Raw genomic sequence first — 25,505 nt, forward strand, 5'->3', positions numbered from 1 at the left:
AGTTGGCTATATATTAACTATCTTATAGTGATGGGAATTCGAGATCCTTTCAGAGAGCCGGTTCTTTTGGCTCGGCTCACTTAAAAGATCAGGCTCTTTTGGATCCCAAATGGCTCCTCAGTTGTTGTTTTTTGCTTACATTAACTACCAAAAATCATGTAAAAGTATATGAAAAACAAATTACAGTACTCATGTAAAAACATACACAATGTCAAATATGTTTTGTTTGTATGGCCTTATTTACGTATATGTGCACAGAGAGCATCCACTAACTTTCACGTTCCCAGTGGTTACTCTGGTCTGATGATCAGATGTCACTAATTTGCTCATTATATTAATAATGCGATAATACCAACTAGTAAAATTGATAATTGAATAACAACAGAATAATGTGCTAACATTTGTCCAATGTACCTGTCTCCACTGATCTCCAGTGACCTGCTCAAATGGCTCCAAAACAGTGCATGCGTCCTGCAGTAGCTCCCCAGCTCCTCTGCTAAATTCTCAGAAATGTCTTTCGTTGAACTCAAAACAATCCAGCAAACATGTCCCCACTTTGAAATTTTCAATAAAGTGGCATTTAACTGACGTAGGATGTTGTGGTTCAGGATTCCAGCAGTAAGTTGTTAGACAAACAGCTGTTTTTTTTTTTGGCACGGTCTTCGACTCCAGCACGCTCTTTGTCATATATGAAGGCATTATTCTTTGAGAAGGTGTTATCAGAATCAGAAAGCCGAAGAGCGGGGAATAGAGCGACGGGGGGGGGGGGGGTCGGCTCCGATTTCCGGCCCCTTTTTAGGAGCCGGTTCTCTTCGTTCACTTCAGAGATCCAGCTCGTGGGCGAACGACACATCACTACTATCTTGCTCGCTCGCTGGCGTGTGCCGGAACAACATACGCTCACGCTTCATTGCAGATGGAAAGCCTGTCACAGAAGAACAGCGAACAAATATCAAGCAAACAAGTTGACGACGCTGAAGCCGAACAAATTGACGATGCGATCAGAAACACCTGGCCAGCGGGCAAACGCTCGAAACGAGTCGATTGGTTGACGCGAGGCGGTCCACCCAAATGCCGAGAAAACGTCGGCCCAAGAACCGAACGGGACGAATCCCAAACCCCACAAAGTAACGACCCCCCCCGCTGGGGCGGCTGGCACATTTGATGGTGTACTTTATTGCATTTCAGCCGCTGGCTGCGTTTCTTTGTGCTTCGTGTGCATGCGACGCCACCCGCTAGCCGCGCGTAGGATCGCGGGCAGGGGCGGACTAACCGCGCAAACGTCCGTGTAACTGTACCGCAAACACTTCACCGCTGACCGCAGCCGTCACCAGAGCCCGGTCTTAAATGGAGCGCGCGAGATGGAGGAGGGGTGTTAATACCTTCGATACATCGTTTATTTGGACCCAGATGTTAAACGGCGCCCTTCGCGCCAGCTACACAAACAGAATCGCCTCTTCCTATACGTCGACACCGAAGCCATATTGTATGTGGCAAAGCGCCGCAAATAGCGAAGCAGCCCCACCCCCCCACCCCTCGTTTGCTGCTTGGGGACGTATCATCCAGCAAAATCAAACGGAGCGAAGCCTGAAATGTTTGCTTTCGGTCGCCCGACGACATTATGGATCCATTTTAACGACATTGTTTCCCCAAGTCAGGCCAATTGTCAAAGCCCGGCGCAATATGGCGGATGGGCTGCCGTTTCGCTTTGACCGGGCCATCCGGTTCAGTGTGTTCGCAGCAGAATTGTCGAGAAAGGCCAAAAGAAAGAACGGGCGTCTTCCTTGTTGGTTCTCAAAGTGTCCGCGGGAAGCTCAACGACGTCTCACGTGCAAAAAGCACCGTCGCGGTCACCGAATTGTGAGCGGACATCTGCCCTCGCGATCACCGGCACCGAAAAATGTGACAACGATCGATCGCCCAACCGGAAGTGCTCTTGGGATTTCTCAGCCCGGCCGGACTCTACTGCCCCCCTGCGGTCAGCTCGGGAACACGCCGAGCGACCTGCGCCGCGCCCCTTCTTGCTCACCCGAAAGACTCGCGGCGGAGACGAAGCCGCTTAGGTCAAAAAAGTCAAGCGCTGACATGCCATGAAGGAATGCGCGCGCGCGCGCGTGATTAGGGGGAACGTCAATCAAACACAGGCACGCGTTGCATGAACTTTGTCGAGGAGCTAATTAGCACAACAATCGCTCAGCCTGCGCGCGCGTGCGTGTGTGTGTGTGTGAGGGGGAGGGGCGTGCGAGGGGGCCTCTGTCAGCAACTTGATGACAAACACGCGCGCGTCCACAAACAAGCCAGGCCGGTCGTGCTGCAACACAAACACGCGCACAAAGGCGCACTCGTTACACTTGCAGGCACATGCAAAGAAGGAATGTCACCAGCTGTTCCTCCAACACTGCCATTGGCTGCTTTGAAAACACGCACGCACGCACACACACACACACGCACGCAGGGTGGAGGACAACTTTTTATTCCATTCCCACAAGCAAACAAAACATTTGGTGCGTTCAAAGCTATTTAAAAAAATAACCCCTTCCCCCCACGGACGTGCACGCGCACGCACACACAAAGAGACAGACCAGCGGCATTCCTGCCACGCAAGCCAAGTTGATTGACAGCCTCGGCAAAAACGTGGACAAGTCAGACCAAATGTGTTGGGGAGTGTGCGTGTGACCCGCGATGACCTTTGGCTCCACTTTTCAATCAAATAAATACTTGAATGCGCACGCGCACGCACACACACACACACACACACACACACACACACACACACACACACACACACACACACACACACACACACACACACACACACACACACACACACACACACACACACACACACACACACACACACACACACACACACACACACACACCTGAAGTCATATGAAAAGCTGGAACATTTTTGAAAACGAATATTTGGCGCCAAAAGTCACGGTTGGGGTTTTCCCTTTGCCGGTCGCGACTTGTCCTCACATTCCGGTGGGGGGCGGGGGTGGGGTGGGTGCACCTGAGAGGCACGGGTGGCGGGTGGCCGAGCAATCCCATCCTGGTGGTCGCGAGGGAGGGGCGGAGGCCAGGCACTGGGGTGGTGGGGGTGTGGGGGGTGTCGGGAAAACTCGTACAAGTGAGCGAGGAAAAGGAGATGCGCAGGAGATTCCCGCCACGAAGCGTCCGCGTGCCCACGGACGCTCACTGCCGCCTTTGCGTCCTGCACGCACGCACGCACGGGAAAGTCACCGGGTCTGATGTTTGGACTGGAATCTCCCACAGCATTCTGTATTAGCAGCATGAAAAGTGTACAGTATATGACAACTATTAACATAACGATAATAAGACGGTACGCTACTTGTCATTCTTGACTGCTTGTGTTCAGGAAAACCAATAAAAACGACATAAGTTGTCTGCTATGGACCCTCCGCACCCTGCCCACCACCTTTACCAGCTACTCCCCTCAGGCACTACCGATCCATGCGCACCAAATCCAGCAGACATTTAAACAGCTTCTTCCCCCAAGCCATTAAGTCTTTGAACAGTAGCCCAAATGGAACTGTATAGTGCCATTTAGCATTTTTTTGCTGATGATACTAGTGCAGCGTGTTCGACCGCAAACAAATTCCTTGTGTGTTCTACATACTTGGCAATAAAGATGATTCTGAAGTTTTTCTGTGTGTGAGCAGTGGCAGCCACACGCGCCAGCGTTCACTCAAAGCGGAAGTAAGTCATATAGATAGCAAGCTAGCTAGCCAATAGATAGCTAATATAGCTTTTAGATAGCCAGCCAGATAGCCAATAGATAGCTAGCTAGATAGCTAGCCAGCCAGCTAGATGATGGCTTAAAAATGTATCTGGCTATCTATCCGGCTGGCTGGATAGCTAGCTAACTGTCTATTTGCTGTCCGTTAGCTGTCTATTAGCTATCCAGCCGGCTACCTAGCTTGCTATCTATTTGCTGTACCACAATAACAGTCATTATTATTGACTTCAGATTTGAAAAATAGTTATTGATTAATTTAGTGTGCAGGATGTGGAAGGCATTCAACATTCTACTGGCTTTCTCAAATTCAAAATGGCCCCCGAGAGGAAACCGTAACAATAATAATAATAATAATAATAATAGTACATTTCAATTATAAGCGCCTTTCAAAACTCTCAAGGTCACTTTACAGTCACAGGATCAGTTTTTCTGCGGATGAGCAGCGGCAGCCACACGCGCCAGCGTTCACTCAACCCGGAAGTAACTCAAATAGATAGTGAGCTGCATGGCCAGCTAGCTAATAGATAGCTAATAGCTAGATACTGCTACGACTACTACTACTACTACTACTATAATAATAATAATAATAAAAATAAAAATAATAATAATACATTAAGTTTATAAGCGCCTTTCAAAACTCTCAAGGTCACTTTACAGTCACAGGATCAGTTTTTCTGAAGATGAGCAGCGGCAGCCATACGCGCCAGCGTTCACTACACCATTCCCGAATTTGTTTGAGTTTTGGGTGCCGATAAAGCGCTGGCCAGACTTACCAGCAGTGTGTCGCAAGTTCACTAGTACGGTGACTCAACCCTAAGGAAACAAAGACAAGAGACATCAGTGACAATGGCGTCATCAAGTTTCAAGGGAACGGAATAGCGCGGGGCAGCTCGTCGTTGAGCCCGCAGGACGCCATCTTGGAGGGGGCGCAGGAAAAACGGGGGGCGGACTTACGGCACTTTCTGCCTGCAGTACACCACCATGCCAACGGCCAGGCCCAAAGCGGCCAGAACGCCGATGACGATTCCGGCGATGGCGCCGTCCGACAGGCCGTGGTCCAGCGCGCCCTCCTCTGCGCGACAACGGCGAGTGAGCGGCCGAGTGGCGGGAACGGGCGGGAAGAATCAACCGGGCGCTAACCTTTGACCGCGAGGTTATGCGTGGAGGCGGCGCTCCTCCCGGTGACGGCGTTGTATGCCCGGCAGGCGTAGGCACCCGTGTTCTTGTAGACGGCCCGGCCGATGGCGTAGGTGGGCGTCGTCACGCCTGTCAGCGTCCCGTTGAAGGTCCAGCTGAAGTTGGCGGGCGGCACTGAGGCGGCCGAGCAGCTGAGGGTGACGGCGTCGCCCACCTCCACGGCGCTTTCCCCGCTCACGCTCACTTCCTCGGGACCGACTGCCAACAAAAGAAAAAAGGAAAAGAGAGGAAAATGTAGCTTTATATTTCATATTTGCTATCGAGCTAGCTTGCTATCTAATAATAATAATAATAATAATAACACATTTCATTTGTGGGCGCCTTTCAGAGCTCTCGGGGTCGCTTTGCAGTCGCAGGATAAGTTTTTCTGTGCATTAGCTATATAGCTAACTAGCTAGCTATTTGAGTCAGGAAACATATTAGCTATCGAGCTAGCTATCGATCAATCTTTTTGAGTTATTCCAGGTTGAGTGAATTCTGAATTATTATTTCTAGTTCATATTAGCTAGCTTGCTATCTATTAGCTATATAGCTAGCTACCTCGCAATTTGAGTCAGGTAACATGATATAATATTATTTCTATTTCATATTAGCTATCTAGCTAGTTTGCTATTTATTAGCTATATAGCTAGCTACCTAACAATTTGAGTCAGAAACATATTAGCTGTCTAGCTATTAGCTGTATTTCTATCTATTAGCGAGCTAGCTTTCTATCTTTTTGAGTTATTCCGGGTCAAGTGAAGGCCGGCGCGTGTGGCTGCCGCTGCTCACCCACAGAAATTCCTGACTGTGGGGTGGTTTTGGGAGTTTTGAAAGGCGGTTGGGAATGAAATGTATGATTATTATTATTTCTATTTCATATTAGCTATCTAGCTCGCTTGCTATCTATTAGCTATATAGCTAGCTACCTAGCAATTTGAGTCAGGAAACATATTAGCTATCCAGATAGCTAGCTATCTATTAGCTGTCTTGCTATGTATTAGCTAGCTAGCTTTCTATCTATTTTGAGTTATTCCGGGTTGAGTGAACGCTGGCGCGTGTGGCTGCCGCTGCTCACCCACAGAATTTTTTTTCCTGTGACTGTAAAGTGACTTTAAGAGTTTTGAAAGGCACTTAGAAAGTATTAAATTATTATTATTATTTGGGCGGCGGCGGCACTCACAGTTGACGAGCATCCGGTAGGCCGCCTTCTGCTCGCTGACGGCGTTGGCTAGCCGGCACTCAAAGAGGCCGTTGTCGTCCTTGCGCAGCGGCGCCAAGCTGAGCCAGGAGCCGTCGGGCGTCGCCGTCACGCGGCCGTCGCCCGCCGCCAGCGGCCGCCCGTCCTTCAGCCACGTGCGGCTGCCGACGGGGCCCGCCGCCGCCCGGCAGCTGAGGTTGGCCGAGCCGTTGCCGGCCAGGAGGACCTCCCCGGGGGGCGGGCCGCTCATCCGCACGCCCGACACCGCCTCTGGGAACGCACGCGCGGCGCAATGACGGATTGCCAACCGGCAACGGCGCCGGTCGAGCAGGTTTCGACCGGAGGCGGCAAACGAGTTTCGGGCCTCGCCCGTCGACGGACTCACCCATGACGGCGAAGGAGACGGCGCGCGAGGCGGCCGCCCGCCCGGTCTTGGAGTTGGCGGCTCTGCACGAGTACTGACTCATCTCCGTCCGCCGGGGGAGTCCTTGCACCACCCGCAGCGGCAGGACGGGCCCCGCCGCGTCCAGCAGAGTCTGGTTCCGGTACCACGTGAAGGCGGCGGGCGGGCCCGAGACGGCGGCGCACGTCAGGTTGAAGTCCGAGCCGGCCCGCACGAACGCCGACGGCGCCGACGCCGTCAGCGTCGCCTCGTCCGGACCGTCTGGAAGGAAAAGGGGCTCGCCGGCGTCAGGGCGCGCGGGACCGACTCCGAACGGGTCCGGGCGACGGCGGTCCGGCGCCGCCGCGGTACTCACAGTGGACGGGCAGCCTCAAGGGGGCGCTCTTCTCCGTCTCCAGTTTGTTGGCGGCGCGGCAGTAGATGGGTCGCGTCAGGTCGCTGCGTAGGACGCCCGTGATGGTCAGCTGACTGACGGCCGGGGCCTTTCGGAGAAACGGGGGCGTCAGAGTCGCCGGGCGGCGGCGGGCGGCGCCAGGCGGCGGGGACTCGAACCTCCACGACGGCCAGCCGCGGGCCGCGAACCACGGGGGCGCTATCATTGAGCCACGTGAAGTTGAGGAAGGAACCCTTGGCGGTGCAGGTGAGGATCACCGTGGAGTTGTGCTCCACCGCCTCGGCCACGTTGGCGCTCACCGTCACGCCGGACACCGGCTCTGCCGGGAAAGTCAGATTAGCGATCTCGCTCGCTTGCTATCTTTTAGCGACATAGGCAGCTAGCGAGCAATTTGCCGACCCTCCGCGAACGATCAGCGGGAAGGCAAACGAGGGGAGAGGAGAGAGGCCACGCCCCCCACGCCTTGGTGGCCGAATGTTTGGCAGAGAGGGAAGCAGCGAGGGAAGGAAGGAGGAAAGGAAGGAAGGAAGGAGGGAAGGAAGGAAAGAAAGAAGGAAGAAGGGAAGGCAGGCAGCAAGGAAGGGAGGAAGGAAAGAAGGAAGGAAGGAAGGGAGGAAGGAAGGAAGGAAGGAACGAAGGAAAGAAGGAGGGAAGGAAGGAAAGAAGGAATGAAGTAAGAGAGGAAGGAAGAAAGAAAGCAAGTAAGGGCGCAAGGGCTTCGAGTGCTTGACGGCAGTCGCCAGATGGGACAGGTTGAATGGCGCAAACTTTTGGGCGTTTGGGAGCGGCGACGGTTCGGTCGGACTTGGGCGCGCCCGCCGTCAGCCCTCGGAAGCGGAAACAAGCGCTCCTTTTTCAATTGGTCGCCCAAAGGCGGAAGCGGGGCCGCCGCCGCCGCCGCACGCCAGCCACGACTCCCGCCCGACTCACCTAGCACGCGCAGCCGGATCTCGGCGGTTTCGGTGGCGCCGTCCGCGCTCACGACGCTGACGGCGTAGTCTCCGTCGTCGGCCGTCGTGAGCGCGCTCAGTAGCAGCGCGCCGCTCCGGGCGTCGACCGACGCGCGCCCCCGGTAGGGCGCGTTCACCTTGAGTCCGGCGGGGCCCAGGGTGGCCACGTGACTCTGCTCGCGCCCGTCGTTGAAGTTCCAGATGACGAACGAGTAGTCGGCGGCCAGCAGCTTCGTCCGCAGGGTCGCGTTGGCCCCCACCGAGGCGTCCACTGGGCCCGCCTGCAGAATGTCGCGCGCCTCCGCGCACCGCCGCCATCCTGAGGAGGGGGCGGGGAAGCGGGAGTTTGTCCCGCGCGTCATTTGGACCGAACCGGACGCGATTCCGTCGCCCCCTTCCCGACCCGCAGCGAGCGAGCGAAGCGACTCTTACCCGACAAGCCGAACAGGAGCCCGACGATGATGGCGCTCGTCGTCATGGTCGTCGTGCAAGCTGAGAACAAAAAATGCAACGGCAGGTCCTGCTCCGACGCGGACACACCCAGGCAGGTGAGCTCGCGCCTGCGCACTGCGCGTGCGAGGCGGGGCCTCGCCCCAAGTCTGTGACTCATTCGCAAATTCCGGAGCCGCTCTTAAAGAAAAAGACAAAAACGCAGCCCCGCCCCCTCCTCCCGCCATTGAGTGTCGTCGCCATTGGGCAGACATTGCGCAACTTGAATTATCATCATAATAATAATAGTATATTGCATTTCTAAGCGCCTTTCAAAACTCTCAAGGTCACATTACAGTCACAGGATAAGTTTTTTTTTCTGTGGGTGAGCAGCGGCAGCCACACGCGCCAGCGGTCACTCACCCGAAGTAACTCAAATAGATAGCAAGGTAGCTGGCTAGCTAGCGAATAGATAGCTAATAGCTAGTGAATAGATAGCCAATAGCTAGCGAATAGATGGCTAATAGCTAGCAAATAGATAGCTAATAGCTAGCAAAGAGCGAGATATTAGCCAGTGAACAGATAGCCATCAGCTAGCGAATAGATAGCTATAGTACTTGAGACGTGAAACAAAATGGCACACCAAACAATCTTCTTCTTCTTTTCCCTGTAGGGGTCGCCACAGCGAATCAATGTCCTCCATCTATCCCGGTTTTGTGCATCCTCTTCCCTCACACCAGCTACCTTCATGTCCTCTAATGATCTTTGACCACATCCATAAACCTCCTCTTCGGTCTTCCTCTCGGTCTCCTGCCTGGCAGTTCAAAGCTCAGCATCCTTTTCCCGATGTAGTCACTCTCTCTCCTCTGGACATGTCCAAACCATCTCAGTCTGACTTTCTCTGCAAAGCCTCTAATATGAGTTGTCCCTCTAATGTACTCCTTCCTGATCCTATCCAACCTGGTCACTCCCAAAGAAAACCTCAACATCTTCAGCTCTGCTACCTCCAGTTCTGCTTCCTGTCTTTTCTTCAGTGGCACTGTCTCCAGTCCAAACATCATGGCTGGTCTCACCACGGTTTTATACATTTTTCCTTTCATCCTAACTGAAACCTTTCTATCGCACATCACACCTGACATTTTTCTCCAGTCGCTCCAGCCTGCCTGGACACGCTTCTTCACCTCTTTTCCACACTCTCCATTGCTCTGGACAGTTGACCCCAAGTACTTAAGATCCTCCACCTTCTTTATCTCTTCTCCCTGTAGCATCACTCTTGCACTTGGATCCCTCTCATTCACACACATATATTCCGTCTTGCTGCGACTGATCTTCATTCCTCTCCTTTCCAGGGCATATCTCCACATCTCTAGTTTCTCCGCCACCTGTTCCCTGTTCTCGCTACAGATCACAATGTCATCTGCAAACATCATGGTCCAAGGAGATTCTTGTCTAACATCGTCTGTCAGCCTGTCCATCACCGGAGCAAACAAGAAGGGGCTCAGAGCTGACCCCTGGTGGAGTCCCACCTCCACCTTGAATTCCTCCGTCACACCGACAGCACACCTCACAACTGTCTTACAGTCATGATACTTCTTCTTGCACCGCTCTGACATACTTTTCCGTCACTCCAGAATGAACACCCTTAAAAATCGTGTAAACAAAACAAACACCAGAAGAATAATCATAATAATACATCTAATTTCTAAGCGCCTTTCAAAACTCCCAAGGTCACCTTACAGTCACAGGATCAGTTTTTCTGCGGGTGAGCAGCGGCAGCCACACGCGCCAGCGTTCACTCAACCCGGAACCAACTTAAATAGATAGCAAGCTAGCTCGATAGAAAGTTAGCTAGAATAGATAGCCAATAGCTAATAGCCAGAGAATAGCTCGCCATTTGCCAGCGAATAGGTAGAATTGCCCTTTTTTATTTGCATTCACATCATCGGGGAGAAGGACAAAGTGAGGAAGAGAAAAAAGGAAAGCTCCCGGGCGGCGTCGAGCAGAGGTGAGAGGTCACATTGGCCCCGCCCGCTTCAGTTGTCATCTTTTCAACGTCCCAACTCGGCGTGACGAGGTTGCCGCATCCATTTTTCGGGGCTCCTGGAATTGGCGGATTGCCGCGCGAGGGGCTGCGAGGTGACCCCCCAGCGACCTTTGCCGGACCAATCTGGCACAAAAGCCGTCAGCGGACAGACGGTTCAGACGCTAACGGAGCGGCCGCGTTGGGGAGGAACCGAGGCTTGGGCGGCAGCTCGGGCTTGAGCGAGACCACGCGCCGCACGCCGCCCAAGTTGCCCGCTTTCACGTCGGCGCGCCGCAGGTGGACTCCTTCGCTGTAACTGTGCTGGCGCGTCAGGCAGGCCGCCGGCGCCGGGCGATGCCGGCCACCGTCGGGTTTGGCCAGCGAGCGGTGTGGCGGCGGCCCGACTCCTCGGTGGAAACTGTGGCGGCGCATCTTGACGGGGGCGGAGCCCCGAGGCCGGACGGGCGCCTCCGGGATGGCGTCTTGGGGCGAGGCGGCGCCATTGGCCCGTCGCGGTAATGCTTCCGGCTGGTTGCTACGGTTAAAGCTGAGGGCCTGCGTCTTGCCGCGAGGAGGGGGCGGCGGAGGGGGAGGAAGGTGCCCCGGGGGGGTGGAGGTCAGCGGCATGTCGCCGCCGAGCCGCCGGATGTGCCCGAGAAGGTCGTACAACGTCGAAACCTCCGGCGTGTCCGAGGATGACCGACCGTCGGGGGGCGGGAAGCGGGCGGGCTCGTCCGAGGTCTTCGCCTGCCAAGGGAACGCCGAGCTGGCGTTCGGCGCAGCGGCAGCGCCGAGCTCGCCGTCCGCCTATTGGGAAGGACGACAGTTGCGCAATTGACCTGAAAACCTCTCGCCGCTCGACTCGCGTGAGCGGCGACGCGTACCCGCGCGGGCTCCGCCGCAGGAAGTCGGTGAAGTCCGCTCGCTTTGGCGAAAGGCGGCGGGGACGGCGAGGCCTCCGGGTCCCCGTCCAATTTGCCGGCGCTGCGCCGACGGCGGCGAAGCGCCAGGAGGCCCGAGGAGGCGGCGCCCAGCGTGAAGGCTAACAGCACGCAGGCCATCGGCAAAGCGTAGTGGGCGTCCTCCGTCGCCGCCGCCGCGTCGCCTGAAACCGGAAGACGCGCCGTCACTGCCCGTCGGCGCCGGCGAGCCAAATCGAAGCTCGCAATGGATTTCCTTCACATCGGCGGCCACGGGGGGCGGGGCTTACCGTAAGCCGAGCCGACGGCCATTTCCCGCTGCCGAGAGGTCCCCGAGACGCCGGCTGCTCAAAATGCGCAGTGGGGGAAGGGCGGTCAGATTTTCTACGCGCTGGCGCCGGGCGACGCCGCGTCTCACCGGGACAGGCGTCCACGTGGGCGTGGTCTCCCTCGATGTCCTGTTCAAAGCCCGCCCTGGCGACAGGACTCGGTCAACGCGAGCGTCCGGCGCGACGAAGCCACGCGGAGGCGGCGGACGGCCACGTACTTGAAGCCGGGCGCCGCGTCGGCACAGCGTCCCGTGCGCAGCCAGATGCAGTAGGGGTCGCGGGAGGCCAGACACGCCCTGCGGGACGCCACAAAGCGCCCGGATTGGAAAAGCCCTCGCGGCGACGTTCGCCGCTTCCTACCGGCGCCGACCTACCTCTTGCAGGCGCCGTGCCGCCCGCATCGGCTCAGCGGCACGCGCACCAAGCAGCCGCCGAACGCCACGAACAGGGCGTGGTGCTCCTTGTCCAGCTCCAGTCCCAAAACCCGGCGCTGACCCCCGCGGACGCCGAGGTCGCACCTGAAGGAAGTTTAATCAGAATCATAAATGTCATTCATAAGCACCTTTCAAAACTGTCAAGGTCACTTTACAGTCACAGGATCAGTTTTTCTGTGGGTGAGCAGTGGCAGCCACGCACGCTATTGTTCACTCAACCGGGAATAATTCAAATAGATCAAGCTAGCTAGCTAATAGATAAGTAACAGATAGCAAGCTAGCTAGCTACTTAGACAACGGGGACTCCGTTCAACCGGGAGTAAATCAAATAGATCACGTTAGCTAGCTAGCTAATAGATGACTAATAGATAGCGAGCTAGCTAGGTAGTTAGATTACGGTGACCCCATTCAACCGGGAATAACTCAAATAGATCACGTTAGCTAGCTAGCTAGCTAATAGATGACTAATAGATAGCTAGCTAGCTAGGTAGTTAGATTACGGTGACCCCGTTCAACCGGGAATAACTCAAATAGATCAAATTAGCTAGCATTGTTAGCGTCAGGCTTGTTCCAAGCTCGGTTGGCCTCATTGGTATGTCTTTCATTGTACTGTTTTTCTAACCCCTCCCCCTTCTCACTGCTGGTCGTGTCTGTGATTGTCCCCTCCCTCCTCTACCACGGATCTCGACCAATGACGTTCACTCAACCCACTCGTAGAAAGCTAACTAGCCAGCTAATAGATAGCTAATAGCTAGCCAGCCAGATATCTAATAGATAGTGTTTAGCGTGCGACCGTGACCGCCTGGCGGCAAACGGCCGCTCACCTGTCGGGGTCGTAGACGTTCATGTCCTCTAGGAGCCTGGTGCCCGAAGTGTGGTGGGGGGCTGCGCCCACCAGAACCTTGGCCACCCTGCCGTCCTCCGAGCCCAGGAACACCACGGCGCGCTCCTCGCGAGGACCCGCCGACATGTCGGCGGCAATCTGCGTCAACCTGGACCTGCCGGGGGGGGCACAGAAAGCGGGAGGCCGAGTTGGCCGCCGTCGGGGCTCGAGAGCCACGCCCACCTGCTGGCCGTCCTGGTGTAAAATGGCCGCCGGTCGACGGCCGGCACGGCCTCGTCCATCAGCGGGAAGGATTTGATGAAGGTCAAGGTCTCGTCCGGGAAATCCAGCGAAGATTTGAAGTCGGCGGCCGGCCCGTCGCCAGCGCATGAGCCGGGCCTGGGCAAGGAAAGACCAAAGCAACCGCGTCGCCGTCGTGAGTGACGAAGCGCCCGAGATTTCACCGCTTGCGCGCGAGCATCCCGACAAGGCTGCGGCGGTTGTTATGCCAACGAGAACGAGACCCTTCTAAGCGAAGCGGGAACACGAAGGTGCGCGCGGTCACTAGCGATGTGTCGTTTGCGAACGAGCCGGATCTTAAAGCCGGATCTCTCAAGTTAACGAAGAGAGCCGGCTCCTAACAAGGGAGCCGACTTTTATTGTCCTCTATTCCTCGCCCCCGGTCTTCGGTTAAAGCCGCACGTGATTGGTCAATATCCGTAGTAGAGGAGGGAGGGGAGATTTACAGACACATGCAGCAGTGAGGAGAAGGGGGGGTTAGGGTAGACAGGTGGACAAATGTTATTACATTATGCTGTTATTATTATTCTGCTGTTATTATTATTCAATGATGATATTTTTTACTAGTTGGTATGATAGCATTATTAATATGAAAAGCAAATTAGTGACAGCTGATCATCACACCAGAGTAACCACGGGGAACGTGAAAGTTGGTGGATGCTCTCTGTGCACGTATGAATCAAGCCATATAAATAAACATATTTGATACATGAGTAATTAATTGCTCACATAATTTTACATGATTTTTTTTGTAACTTAATTAATTTAAGCAACAAAAAAAACCTGAGGGGGAGCCATAAGAGCTGAATCTTTTTAGTGAGCCAAGCCAAAAGAGCCGGCTTTCTGAAAGGAGCCGGAGTTCCCATATAATTAAACATATTTGACATTGTGTATTTTTTACATGAGTAATTGGGTTTTCACATAATTTTTGAGAGTTAATTTAAGCAACAAAAAAACCCGAGGAGCTATTTGAGAGCCAAAAGAGCCGGATCTTTTTAGTGAGCCGAGCCAAAAGAAGCAGCTCGTTGAAAGGAGCCCGAATTCCCATCACGAGTGGTCACCCACCGCGGGCGAGGCACGGCGTCCTCGGACGCGGCCGTCCACGGCGCGTCGCTCCCGCGCTGTTCCTTGAACTTCCCGCCGAAGACTTTCTCCACGTCGTCCATGTAGAAGGCGCACACCGCCGAGCCTGGGATGCTGCGCCGCCGCACAAAGTCATTCGGACGCCGCGGCCCCCGCGACGCTAGCCGAGACCCCCGCGGGGCCGGCCTTTCCTGGGCGCGCACCTGTTAGCTTGCGTGGTGAACACGGCCAAGACGGCGGGGCGTCCGTTGAGCCGAACCACGCCGCTCAGCGACTGCAGAACGTCAAAGTAGAAAAGGGACTCTCCGGGAATGGAGCAGTTCAGACGAGCCTTGGGAAGACACCGCCAACGCCGTAGCCGTGCGGACTCGCGGTTACGCGTCTTTCAACCGTGTCGCGGCGGAAGCGCTCACCTTCAGGAAGGATGTCCAGTGTTTGTCCAGCACTCTCGGGGAGCCGCCGTCGTCGTTCTTGCACACTCTGGCCACCCGAGAAAAGACCACCTGCCGGCAGATGGAAGGTAGCGGCGTCCGGTCACGGCGTCCGGTCACGGCGTCCGGTCACGGCGTCCGGTCACGGCGTGGTACGTACCTTCCCTAAGGCGGTGTACTCCGCCGCGATCTCGCTCAGGAAAAAGTAGACAAAGTTCCCGTAGTCCACGGCGTGCAGGAAGCGAGGATCTGCCAAAGAGCGGCGACGGCGTCACGTGACGCGACGGCGGCGCAAGACGAGGAAATGGCAACCCACCTCGGAGCCACTTGGAGTCATACTTGGCGGTCCTGAGGACGGGACGGCCCTTTCCCAGGCTGCGGTAGATGACGGCGTCGCTGGCCAGGAAGTCGGTCACGGTGGCCGAGTAAAAGGCTCCTCCTGGCGCCAAGGTCAGAGGTCACGGGCGGCAAAATTGCCGGAAAGCCGAGGCGCGGGCGGAATTACCGGCAAAGGTTCCCGCGTTGGACTGGCCCGACTCGAAGGGACAGCGCGCCTGACCCGGCAGGTCCGGGCCCACCTGCTCCAAGGTGCTCATCTGCCACGGAAGACCAACACAAAGGTCACCGCCAGGTCACGCCAGGTGGAAGGGGGGGGGGGGGGGTGCATGGGGCCTGTCTACTAGTGATGTGTCGTTCGTGAACGAGCCGGTTCTGAGAGCCGGATCTCTGAAGTGAACGAACAGAGCTGGTTTCTAACAAGGAGCAGGAAATGGGAGGCGACTTTTTTTGTCCTCTTTTCCCCACCCCCGGTCTTTGGTTAAAAACGCACGTGATTGGTCGATATCCATTGTAGAGTAGAGAGGGGAGAATTAGACACGCAGCAGTGAGGAGAAGGTAGGGTTAGTGTCGACAGGTGCACAAATGTTATCACGTTATGCTGTTGTTATTATTCAATTATGATATTTTTCACTAGTTGGTATCTTTAAAGTTGTGGATGCTCTCTGCGCACATATAAAACAACCCATTTACATAAAAATATTTGATATAGTGTATTTTTTACATGAGTAATTTGTTTTTCACATAATTTTACATGATTTTTTTGTAGTTAATTAATTTAAGCAACAAAAAAAACTCGAGGAGCCATTTGGGAGCCAAAAAAGCCAGATCTTTTGAGTAAGCCGAGCCAAAAGAACCGGCTCTCTAAAGGAGCCGAAATTCCCATCACTAGTGCACATGTAAATCCAGCCTTATAAATAAAAATATTTGATATAGTGTATTTTTTACATGAGTAATTTGTTTTTACATAATTTTACATGATTTTTTTTGTAGTTAATTAATTTAAGCAACAAAAAAAAACTTGAGGAGCCATTTGGGAGCCAAAAAAGCCAGATCTTTTGAGTAAGCCGAGCCAAAAGAACCGGCTCTCTAAAGGAGCCGAAATTCCCATCACTACTGCACATGTAAATCCAGCCTTATAAATAAAAATATTTGATATAGTGTATTTTTTACATGAGTAATTTGTTTTTCACATAATTTTACATTATTTTTTGTAGTTAATTAATTTAAGCAACAAAAAAAAACTTGAGGAGCCATTTGGGAGCCAAAAGAGCCAGATCTTTTGAGTAAGCCGAGCCAAAAGAACCGGCTCTCTGAAGGAGCCGGAATTCCCATCACTACTGCACATGTAAATCCAGCCTTATAAATAAAAATATTTGATGTAGTGTATTTTTTACATGAGTAATTTGTTTTTCACATACTTTTACATGATTTTTTTGTAGTTAATTTAAGCAACAAAAAAAACTTGAGGAGCCATTTGGGAGCCAAAAGAGCCGGAACTTTTGAGTAAGCCGAGCCAAAAGAACCGTCTCTCTGAAGGAGCCGGAATTCCCATCAGTAGTGCACATGTAAATCCAGCCTTATAAATAAAAATATTTGATATAGTGTATTTTTTACATGAGTAATTTGTTTTTCACATAATTTTACATTATTTTTTGTAGTTAATTAATTTAAGCAACAAAAAAAAACTTGAGGAGCCATTTGGGAGCCAAAAGAGCCAGATCTTTTGAGTAAGCCGAGCCAAAAGAACCGGCTCTCTGAAGGAGCCGGAATTCCCATCACTACTGCACATGTAAATCCAGCCTTATAAATAAAAATATTTGATGTAGTGTATTTTTTACATGAGTAATTTGTTTTTCACATACTTTTACATGATTTTTTTGTAGTTAATTAATTTAAGCAACAAAAAAAACTTGAGGAGCCATTTGGGAGCCAAAAGAGCCGGAACTTTTGAGTAAGCCGAGCCAAAAGAACCGGCTCTCTGAAGGAGCCGGAATTCCCATCAGTAGTGCACATGTAAATCCAGCCTTATAAATAAAAATATTTGATATAGTGTATTTTTTACATAAGTAATTTGTTTTTCACATACTTTTACATGTTTTTTTTTGTAGTTAATTAATTTAAGCAACAAAAAAACTTGAGGAGCCATTTGGGAGCCAAAAGAGCCAGATCTTTTGAGTAAGCCGAGCCAAAAGAACCGGCTCTCTGAAGGAGCCGGAATTCCCATCACAAGTGCACATGTAAATCCAGCCTTATAAATAAAAATATTTGATATAGTGTATTGTTTACATGAGTAATTTGTTTTTCACATACTTTTACATGATTTTTTTGTAGTTAATTAATTTAAGCAACAAAAAAACTTGAGGAGCCATTTGGGAGCCAAAAGAGCCGGAACTTTTGAGTAAGCCGAGCCAAAAGAACCGGCTCTCTGAAGGAGCCGGAATTCCCATCACCGCCGGTCTACCTCGTAGTTGCGGCACACCGGATTGAAGGCGTTTGTTCCGCACACAAACAGCGTCCGGTCGTCACGTGCCACCACAACTTTGATGTAGTTGTAACACTCGTCCTGCCAAAGCAATCTTAGCGTTAGCAAGAGGAAGCGCCTTCCCGCGCGTGTCAATGAAGACGGCAGGAGGAGAACCGAGCGGCGCTACTCACGCCGTCTTTGCCACGGACGGCGCACTTGCTGACATCTGCGGCGCGCCACGTCAGCGTCTGGAAGAGGAACACACGCGCGACGCTCTGGTCAGCCTGGCTTCCGGGGATGGCGCTCGCTCTCCGTGGAACTCCCGTCCCGGCTTTTGCAACTCACCGCCTGAGGTACGAACGCCTCCGCCGCCGTTGTCAGGTTGACGCCAAACACGTGATCCCTGAGACACAAAGCGAGCGTGCACGTCGTGAGCGAGCCGTCACAAGCGAGCCGACGGGCCTCCGCGCGTGTGACGGGCGACCTTGCGCTGATGAAGAGCATGCGGTTGACGCGCGTCATCCCCTGGAAGCGGAGACCCAGCCGGCTCGTCTGGTTGTCCCGCAGGAGACTTTGGAACACCGGGAAGTCCCGGGAATCTGACGGGTGACATCCGTGTTGCGAACCCTGAAAGGCGCGCGGCGGGAAGACCCCCCCCCAACAGCCGTCAATGGCGCTCACCGTCCAACACGCTGATGGCTTGCAAGTCTTGCGGGAAGGATGAGGCGGCGCACAGGAAACAGCAAGCGAGCAGGAGCAGCGGCGGCCGCGCCCGCGGCTGATTGGACCGGGCCATGCCGCTGGTGCGGGATCACCTCGTCATGCTAAGACCGACAAATGCGTTCAGGTGAGCCTCACATCCTTCTTCAGGAAAAGAAATTTGCTTCCCGTTGGTCGTGGGAGCCAATCGCTGCTTGGTGACACTTTTGCTTCCCGTTTCGTGCAAGCGTGTTCGTCCTGTCTTGATCCCGCCCCCTCCCCCGCCCATCCTTAAAGGACAACCGACACCTTCGGACAAGTTGTGTCCATAATTTGTAAAATCACTTCAAATGACTTCTACTGAGCGTATTTTACAAAGATTCCACCGCATAAAGCTATATTTTACGTTTCAAGATTCGCGCTGAATATTCCGGAAGTCTTGTTTTTGAGTCGGTGACGAGTCCGTACGTGACGTCACGGTAGGTATTGTCACTGACCGAGAAAGTGACACACAATGCATTTTGGGTACTTTGTTTGGTCTGAAAACTTCGTGTTGATGGCGAAATTAGAAGGAAAAAGACATAAATAATGCGATGGTGAATCGTTGTGTCTTGCACCAAGACTACTATTTGATACTAGTTGACACAAATTCCCAGCAGACAAATCAGCCCATTTCCAACGGAGTTTGGGCGCCATCTTGTGCATTTTCTGGGACGCTACATTTCAGTCCAGACGCCTCAAAATGACACGCAAGTACTTCTTGAATCGATTGCAAACATTGATGCTTTCCTCTTCAGAACTATTTCAATCATATTCATAACTGGATTCCCTCCGTGACGTCACTTAGGACATCGTCATCAACTCGAAAACAAGACTTCCTGAATATTCAGTGCGAGTCTTAAAAGGTAAAATACAGTGAGATCTCAACTTACAAACACCTCAACTTACAAACTTTTCGTCATACAAACGTCAAATTTATGAAAATTAAACCTTATAATAAGCACTATTTTCACCCACCACGGCTGGCGGAGTGATCTTCGGCGGAAGCACACGACCGAACAGCAGCAGAGGTTAAGTTACCAACAGTCCTTATGGAAGGTGACTCCTTCCATAAGCCATCAACGACCAACAAAAAGGTAAATAAAACTTTATTTTACAGCACAGTTTATTTCTTTAATTACAGTCGTCATGTAATGCGCCTCTCTTTCCAAACAACAATTCCCTTTGACCTTCGACCTCCAACGCCATTCCATCAAGCCATCAATGACCATCACAAATGCAAATAAAGTGACTTTATGATACAATTCAGTGTATTTCTTTCATTGCAATACAATAACACATTTATTATACATAGAATAAGGTATGTTGTGTGTAGTTTTAAGGCTTATTTAGTTGAAAAGTATGTTTTATGGAAACCCGGGAACGGATTATTCTCATTTTAATGGTTTCCTATGCAAAATTTGTTTTTGAGATACACACTTTTCGCCTTACACACTCTGTCTGGGAACCAATTAAGTTCGTAAGTTGAGGTCTCACATGTGCTGGAATATTTGTCAACTGCTCCCAGTCGAAGTCATTTGACAAATTATGGACGCAACTTGTCCGGAGGTGTCGGTTGTCCTTTAAAGGTGACTTTCTGCAGCATCCCATCAAAGTGTTGCCACGGTAGCAGCTGCAGTTACGCCGCTGCGTTCGGAGCAGGCGTGCGAGGCGACGCAACAAGGGACAAACGCTTCATTTGTACCTCCAAAGCAGCGGCGGCGGCGGTCGGTCGGCTGCCGGGACGTCTTCTTCTAATTGCGGCTCGGCGGCCGTGCGCCCTTCCCGCTTGGATCCGGTTGGTCGTGGCGCCTTTCCATTTCCCGCCGTCTTTCGCCTCGCGCCGTCGTTAACTCTGCGAAAACAGGAAAGCCTCCGTCATCTCCCCGAGCTCATTTGTGGCGCGCTAGCATGAGCTTCGCCGTCTGCCGGCGGGTCCCGATGACCTTTGACCCGCTTTTTGAGCAAGGGCGGGCGAGCGCCGGGCGTCTTTGGCCTGCCGGAATTAGCGGCAAAACGGGGCGCAGGGATGAGACGGCCGGGCTCCCTCTAAGCCCCAAAAAGCCCCACGGGAGCCGATTAACAGAGCGGTGACGGCGCAGCGGGAGCCCCAGAGACCCCGCCCCCTCGCCGCCTCCCCCGACGCAGGAGCCGCACGCTAATCCCTGTCTGGCGCCAGGTCAAATACGCCAACGTTTCACTCAAGCGGGGCTGAGCGACGGGGACCGAAACGGTCGGCGCGGCGTTGCCGTTTGATGAAAAGGCTCAGGTTGGCATCGTCAAGGGCCATCGCCGCGCTGCGATGATGTCATCAGAGTGCGCCTTAGGCCTGACGTGAGGTCACATGCGCTCACGTTTCCCGAACGGCAAAATGAATGACATTGCTTTGCGCCGGTTGACGCGGACAATGCGGCGGCCAGTCTGACGGGCTTGACTCGGGTCACGTGACGCGGGTCACGTGACGCGGGTCACGTGACGCGGGTCACGTGACGCGGGTCACGTGACGCGCACCAAACCGCATGAGGAGGAAGATGCGGCGATCACGCGTGCGGCAAAGCGAGGTTCTGGTTGGTGAGCCGCTCGACCTCTTTGAGCGAGGATAGGCTCCACCCACATAGACCGGCTTCCTGTCGAGGGGGAGTTGGTGGCGAGGGCGGGACAGGAAGTAGAAAGCTCAACCGTCAATCCATCGACATATGGTGCTTCCCGCGGAGGAGCTTTTGGGATCAATGTGGGCGGGGGGTGAGGAAGAAAACAAGTTTGGCAATCCTGCCTGGAGATTGAATGTTGGGAGATGGGGGCGGGGCGGCGCGGGGAGGGGGGGTGGGCGGGGGACATTTTGGTGAAGTACGGCATGGTTTTTGGTGGGATTTTCCAAGATATGCACTTCACCATGACGTATTACCAGTGTTTGAAATAACGTCTGCCCGGAGGCCCGGGGCGTACAACTTTTACGTCGGCCGTACAACTTTCAAAACGTCTCGGCCCTGGTGGCCGACAACTTCTTCAAGGAAAAAAAAAATGATTCTTTTCAAATCAAACCGCTACAAGCCACGTGGACTCCTCTTTCTAAGCGCCTTTCAAAACTCTCAAGTACACTTTACAGTCACGGTATAGTCCGAAGCACGAAACGGGCTTCTGAACGCAACACGCAAACATTGCATCGTACACCATGACGACAAACGACAATTGGAGCAAAATCTTCAGCAAGGGATATTTACCATCAATTAAGCAATTAAGGGAGCATTTGTGGGAGGTACTTCCTTAATTTAAAAAAAATCCTTAATACTTCGCAACAATGTTTTTTTTTTGCGATTAGTCATCTTATTGTGTTTCAAGTTGTGAAAAATGGGGCAGGCAACTTTATGGTCGGGCAGGCAACTTTTCAGAATTGTCTGCCCTGGTGTACGCCAACTTTTTGTCATGAGTTTCAGACACGGGTATTACACGTTTCCCTCCATGCTGGTTCTTGAAATTTCCAAATGTGACGACGAGAAACGGGGGGGAAAATGATGAAAGTTTACGCTCTTTTTGCTAACACTACAGTTTATAAAGGTGAGTAAGTTGTATTTTTATACCTCATAGAAGTGGTAGAATATATATTTCTCTCCATAACTGTCAAGTTTCAAGCAAAAAGAAGCATTAGCATCTATATTTCTAGAGCTAGCAATTTTCTTTCCTAGTATTCAGTGACAGCCATTTTTGATTTCTGACAAAAATCTGCCTGCATTCGATCGTTAATATTTGCTAATTTATATTTGGATCTTTTCTGTTCTTGTTTAGAATTTCAAAAGCTTTCTAGTTGTACCTTACTCGTTAAGATCGGCCAAAAATTCAGAAAGTTAAGATAGTTTAAACTGTAATAAAGAACGCAGTCACAGATTTTCATTGTTTAACTGTGTAATAACAGGCAGAAAATCCCCTCATATTTCAAAATTAAAAATGCCATTATTTCCTTATTATTTGTCATAAAACAATAATTTATACATCATTTGAAAGGTATTTAAATGCACTTTAATATGGTATTAGAAAATGTGTGCTGAATTATTATTGAAAAAGGAAGGAAGAAAGGATGCGAGAGTGCAAGTCACCCCGTGCGTCGGCATCCAGGGCCTCCCACAGCGATGTTGCTGGCCCGCCTGATGTGTCGTTCGTGAACGAGCCGGATCTCTGAATGTGAACAAAGAGAGCCGCTTCCGAACTAACAATGACCTGGAAATGGGAGCCGACTTTTTTTGTCCTCTATTCCCCGCCCACGGTCTTCGGTTAAAGCTGCACATGATTGGTCGATATCCGTTGTAAAGGAGGGAGGGGAGAGTTACAGACACACGCAGAAGCGAGGACAAGGGGGGGGGGGGGGTAGAGAAACTATTGAACATTTCAAAGTGGAGACCTGTCTACTGGATTGTTTTGAGTTCAATGAAAGGCACATTTCTGAGAACTTTGCAGAGGAACTGATGAGGTACTGCAGGACGCATGCATTGTTTTGGAGCCATTGAAGCAGGTCACTGGAGGTCAGTGGAGACAGGTACAGTGGACAAATGTTATCACATTATGCTGTTATTATTATTCAATTATCAATTTTACTAGTTGGTATGATAGCATTCCTTATATGAAAAGCAAATTAGTGACAGCTGATCATCAGACCAGAGTAACCACAGGGAACGTGAAAGTTAGTGGATGCTCTCTGTGCACGTATAAATAGAGCCATACAAATAAAAATATTTGATGTAATGTATTTTTTACATGAGTAATTCGTTTTTCACGTAATTTTTGGTCGGTAATTTAAGCAACAACAAAAAACTTGAAGAGCCATTTGGGAGCCAAAAGAGTCAGATATTTTTAGAAAGCCGAACCAAAAGGACCGGCTCTCTGACAGGAGCCGGAATTCCCATCACTACTGGATACACATGCACACACGCACTCCATTCTGGTTGGCCCACTGACAACAGAAGCAAGTTTGGAGGAGGTTGGCGGAGCTCAAGGGATAAAGAATGTTAGGGGAGGGAGATTTAGGGGGATTTCATCCAAAGACACACACACACACGCGCGCGCGCGCTGGTTTTACAAGTAGGGCGCTACTTCCTTTTCCTGACACGTGATGTCAGCGTGGCTCGTCATTGGCGCAACCGAACGCAGGCACTCACCGAGCACCTTGGAGGCATCGGCCAGTCGGAGAAGAGCCAAATGTGACGGGGAAGAAGGCAAAGGTTTGCGGGAGCGACGTCTCGGGACCCCCGTTCCGGGCCGCCGTTCGTCCAGCCTCGTGTGGGGCGAGGCGCGCTCCCCTGAGCCCTTTTTGATTGACAGCCTTCCAAAGGCGCGCTCTCACCTCTGCGTCCGCGCACGCACCCACGTCGTCTCGGAGCTCCAGGAGCAGGCGCGCGCCTCGACTACCCAGCGACAAAACAAGCAGCAAAAAAATGAGGAGCGGAGCGAAAAGCCGCTCGCTCGCTTAGCTGGCTCCTAATCTCCTTGCGAGCAGCCCCCCGGCCAATCGGAGGTGGCGACGACGCCTGGCCGGCGGCCGTGACTCCGCCCCCTCTGATCCTTTGCCGCTCCAGTCCCGAGCGACCGCTGATTGATTGAAAGATTGATGACGCCCGCAGGGTTTGGCGTTGGCCGGCAGACGAGCCAAACTGGGCCGCAGGAGCCTTGCCCAGTACCAGAGGGCGGGACCACCTTACAGGTGATGGCAATTCCGGCTCTTTTCAGAGGGATGGTTCTTTTGGCTCGGCTCACTAAAAAGATCCGGGCTCTTATGGCTCCTCAGTTTTTTTTTTGTTGTTGCTTAAATTAATTAACTCCCAAAAATCATGTAAAATGATGTGAAAAATTAATTATTCATGTAAAAAATACACTATATCAAATATTTTTATTCATATGGCTTGTTTTATATGTGCAGAGAGCATCCACAATTTTTCACTTTCCCTGTGGTTACTCTGGTCTGATGATCAGCTGCCGCTAATTTGCTTTTCATATTAATAATCATATCATCCTAAGTACACAAAATATCATAATTGAATAGTAATAATACCAGCATAATGTGATAACATTTGTCCACCTGTCTACCCTAACCTCCCCTTCTCTTCACTGCTGCGTTTGTCGGTAATTCTCCCCTCCCTCCGCTACAACGGATATCGACCAATCACGTGTGGCTTTAACCAAAGACCGGGGGCGGGGAATAGAGGACAAAAAAGTTGGCTTTCATTTCCGGCTCATCGTTAGTTACCGGCTCTCTTTGTTCACTTCAGAGATCCGGCTCTAAAAACCAGCTCGTTCGTGAAAGACACATCACAAGCCTCTTCCAATCACTGCAATGGCCCCTTCGGTGCCTCTGCCTGACTGACCTACTGACCTGGCCTCCTTTTCTCACATGGGGATCCTGAGGTCGTCCGGTTCCGCCTCCCATTGAATTGTTCCCAAGGCGGGACCAAAAGGCACCCACGGCTGGACTTGGCCATTTCGCCACCGGCCGGGCCTGTGGAGACTGAGGAGGCTCAAGGCGCATGTTTTTTTTTTCTACAATACATTTCATTTCTAAGCCTTTCAAAACTCTCAAGGTCACTTTACAGTCACATGATCAGTTTTTCTGTTGGTGAGCAGCGGCAGCCACGTGCGCCAGCGTTCACTGCGGACGACTCGCCTGAAGAGGACGGATGGAAGGACGGAGCAATGCTTGTTTAACTTTTGTCCTCAACCTTGACTTGACTCGCAAGGGCCATTAAATAATAAAACATTACAGTTTGTTTTTATTGTAGTTTACAAATGACCTTATTGCGTGTTTATCCAGTTTATTCCGGAGAATATAATAATAAAAAGTGCTTTTAAAAAGTTATTTTTTTTGACTTGGAAAAGATTAACATTTTTACATTGATTATAATGGAAAGTTATGTTTTGGTTTTTGAACAAATCGGTTTTCAAACAGGTTTATGGAACAGATTAGGGTCAAAAACCGAGGTATCAGTGTTGTCCTTTCTTAACTTTGCTGCTGTGTTACTTCAAAGTAGAGTGAACGCTGTCGCGAATGGCTGCCGCTGCTCACGCGCACACACAAAAAATCCTGTGACTGTAAAGTGTCCTTGAGAGTTTTGAAAGGCGCTTAAAAATCAAATGTATGACAGTAAAGTCTCGTTATATCGATATCGGTTATATTGATAATATCGATATTCTCGGGAGTCGGAAAAAATATTGATATAACCAGGACTATCGATATATCCGACCCTGCGCGCATGTAATTTTCTCCTTGCGTTCATAGAAATAGTATCGTAATAAGCGGTACTATCAATATAACCAATATCAATA

General features: G+C 51.6%; 2 protein-coding genes across 3 annotated transcripts; both read right to left on the bottom strand.

Moving 5' to 3' along the window:
- Positions 1-2,457: 2,457 nt before the first annotated feature.
- LOC148882611 (cell adhesion molecule CEACAM5-like) lies at positions 2,458-8,532 on the bottom strand. Of its 2 annotated transcripts, none has more exons than XM_089023894.1 (10): positions 8,320-8,532; positions 7,868-8,206; positions 7,096-7,256; positions 6,899-7,025; positions 6,526-6,804; positions 6,123-6,410; positions 4,904-5,158; positions 4,718-4,835; positions 4,537-4,576; positions 2,458-3,217 (listed from the first exon to the last, which is right to left on the bottom strand). In XM_089023894.1, exons 1-9 carry the CDS (start codon positions 8,495-8,497, stop codon positions 4,558-4,560), a joined length of 1,764 nt encoding a protein of 587 aa, XP_088880020.1. In that variant the 5' UTR covers positions 8,498-8,532; the 3' UTR covers positions 2,458-3,217; positions 4,537-4,557. The 2 variants fall into 2 exon arrangements, with proteins under 2 accessions (XP_088880020.1, XP_088880019.1); XM_089023893.1 differs by having other exon boundaries at positions 2,458-3,283; positions 8,320-8,529.
- Positions 8,533-9,770: 1,238 nt separating this feature from the next.
- LOC148882612 (semaphorin-6D-like) lies at positions 9,771-23,687 on the bottom strand. The gene is made up of 21 exons (XM_089023892.1): positions 23,348-23,687; positions 19,906-20,055; positions 18,144-18,286; positions 17,947-18,061; positions 17,808-17,865; positions 17,654-17,710; positions 17,460-17,561; positions 15,165-15,255; positions 14,976-15,098; positions 14,820-14,908; positions 14,642-14,731; positions 14,432-14,559; positions 14,211-14,342; positions 13,089-13,244; positions 12,847-13,020; positions 11,963-12,106; positions 11,807-11,884; positions 11,678-11,733; positions 11,550-11,603; positions 11,224-11,444; positions 9,771-11,146 (listed from the first exon to the last, which is right to left on the bottom strand). The coding sequence occupies exons 3-21, from the start codon at positions 18,256-18,258 to the stop codon at positions 10,499-10,501; spliced, it is 2,631 nt and encodes an 876-aa protein (XP_088880018.1). The 5' UTR covers positions 18,259-18,286; positions 19,906-20,055; positions 23,348-23,687; the 3' UTR covers positions 9,771-10,498.
- Between the last annotated feature and the right edge of the window lie 1,818 nt (positions 23,688-25,505).

This window comes from Hippocampus bargibanti, linkage group LG20, assembly GCF_051943395.1.
Source record: "Hippocampus bargibanti isolate YZ-2025 linkage group LG20, ASM5194339v1, whole genome shotgun sequence".
Taxonomy (NCBI): Eukaryota; Metazoa; Chordata; class Actinopteri; order Syngnathiformes; family Syngnathidae; genus Hippocampus; species Hippocampus bargibanti.

Coding starts and splice junctions, on each gene's coding strand:
- LOC148882611 (XM_089023894.1), bottom strand. CDS start 8,497: ATGAGTCACAGACTTGGGGCGAGGCCCCGCCTCGCACGCGCAGTGCGC. Junction 8,207..8,319: donor GCTCCTGTTCGGCTTGTCGG/GTAAGAGTCGCT, acceptor CCCCCTCCTCAG/GATGGCGGCGGTGCGCGGAG. Junction 6,411..6,525: donor CGTCTCCTTCGCCGTCATGG/GTGAGTCCGTCG, acceptor GTGCGTTCCCAG/AGGCGGTGTCGGGCGTGCGG.
- LOC148882612 (XM_089023892.1), bottom strand. CDS start 18,258: ATGGCCCGGTCCAATCAGCCGCGGGCGCGGCCGCCGCTGCTCCTGCTC. Junction 14,732..14,819: donor AGTACACCGCCTTAGGGAAG/GTACGTACCACG, acceptor ATCTGCCGGCAG/GTGGTCTTTTCTCGGGTGGC. Junction 13,021..13,088: donor TACACCAGGACGGCCAGCAG/GTGGGCGTGGCT, acceptor CCCCCCCGGCAG/GTCCAGGTTGACGCAGATTG.